Source organism: Loa loa (genome assembly GCF_000183805.2).
Source record: "Loa loa unplaced genomic scaffold supercont3.1229, whole genome shotgun sequence".
Taxonomy (NCBI): Eukaryota; Metazoa; Nematoda; class Chromadorea; order Rhabditida; family Onchocercidae; genus Loa; species Loa loa.
In genome coordinates, this window is record NW_018109409.1 from 18 (window position 1) to 906 (window position 889).

Below are 889 nucleotides of genomic sequence, written 5' to 3' on the forward strand. Positions count from 1 at the left end.
TAGCTACTTGCAATAGTTTTCCAGTACTAACTTGAATAATCATTATTTCTACCTTACCTTTCATCTACATTCATTTCATTCATTCATCTATTCCTCAAAACGAATGGAAATTCTTCCTCTATTACTATTTGTTACTGTTTATAATCATTAATTTATTTTCATTATATCCTCTATAATTATTAATCGAATTAATCGATTACTGAATATAATTTTGCCATTATTGCAAAGTGATGGAAGAATGAATACAATTCAATAGGTGGAGGAAGCAAAGAAAGTTTTTGAGAGAACTATTACCTTTCTATGAAGCCAGCTTGTAAAGCCGAGCGAGAAAAAATGTTACCTCAAAAGTTCGAATTTATTCTGGCTTCACGAAGATTTCCAGAAGTTTCATTTATTCACTGGATGGAGAAATATATATAGTAGCATAGTTTAGGAAAATGTTTTAAAACAGTTTCAAAATTAAATTTAAAAAAAAGTGATTTCAGTCAGATGGTGATACGGCGTCGGTGTTCGGTGTCGGTTTTCCACCTTTCTGGGGTGGTCCATTTCGTTTTGTGGATATGTACGGTGCAGATAAACTTATAGGTAATATGTTACGGTATGCAGAAGCCTATCCATCGGAACAGTTCAAACCAGCTCAAATTATCCAGGATCATGCCAAACGAAATACAAAATTCTATCCAGAATAAATGCATTTTTCTTGGATAATATCTAAATTACCCCTTCTTGTGATCCATTTACTATGTGATACGATCATTTGTATTGGCCAATATATAAAAAATTACAACAATTCGGAATATGTCTGGGGAAAAAAGAGTACCTGATTTTCGGAACCTTTTCCTTAATTGAATATTTTCTCATTTTTACAAATTTATAAGTCTTTTTCCAT

The 889-nt window shown here is 31.7% G+C and overlaps 1 protein-coding gene across 1 annotated transcript; it reads left to right on the forward strand.

The window, feature by feature from the left end:
• Positions 1–485: 485 nt before the first annotated feature.
• On the forward strand, positions 486–689 carry LOAG_14649 (hypothetical protein; the record flags this gene model as incomplete). The annotated part of the gene is made up of 1 exon (XM_003150143.2): positions 486–689. A coding segment is annotated over one exon (204 nt), but the record flags the coding sequence as incomplete, so codon positions are not given.
• Between the last annotated feature and the right edge of the window lie 200 nt (positions 690–889).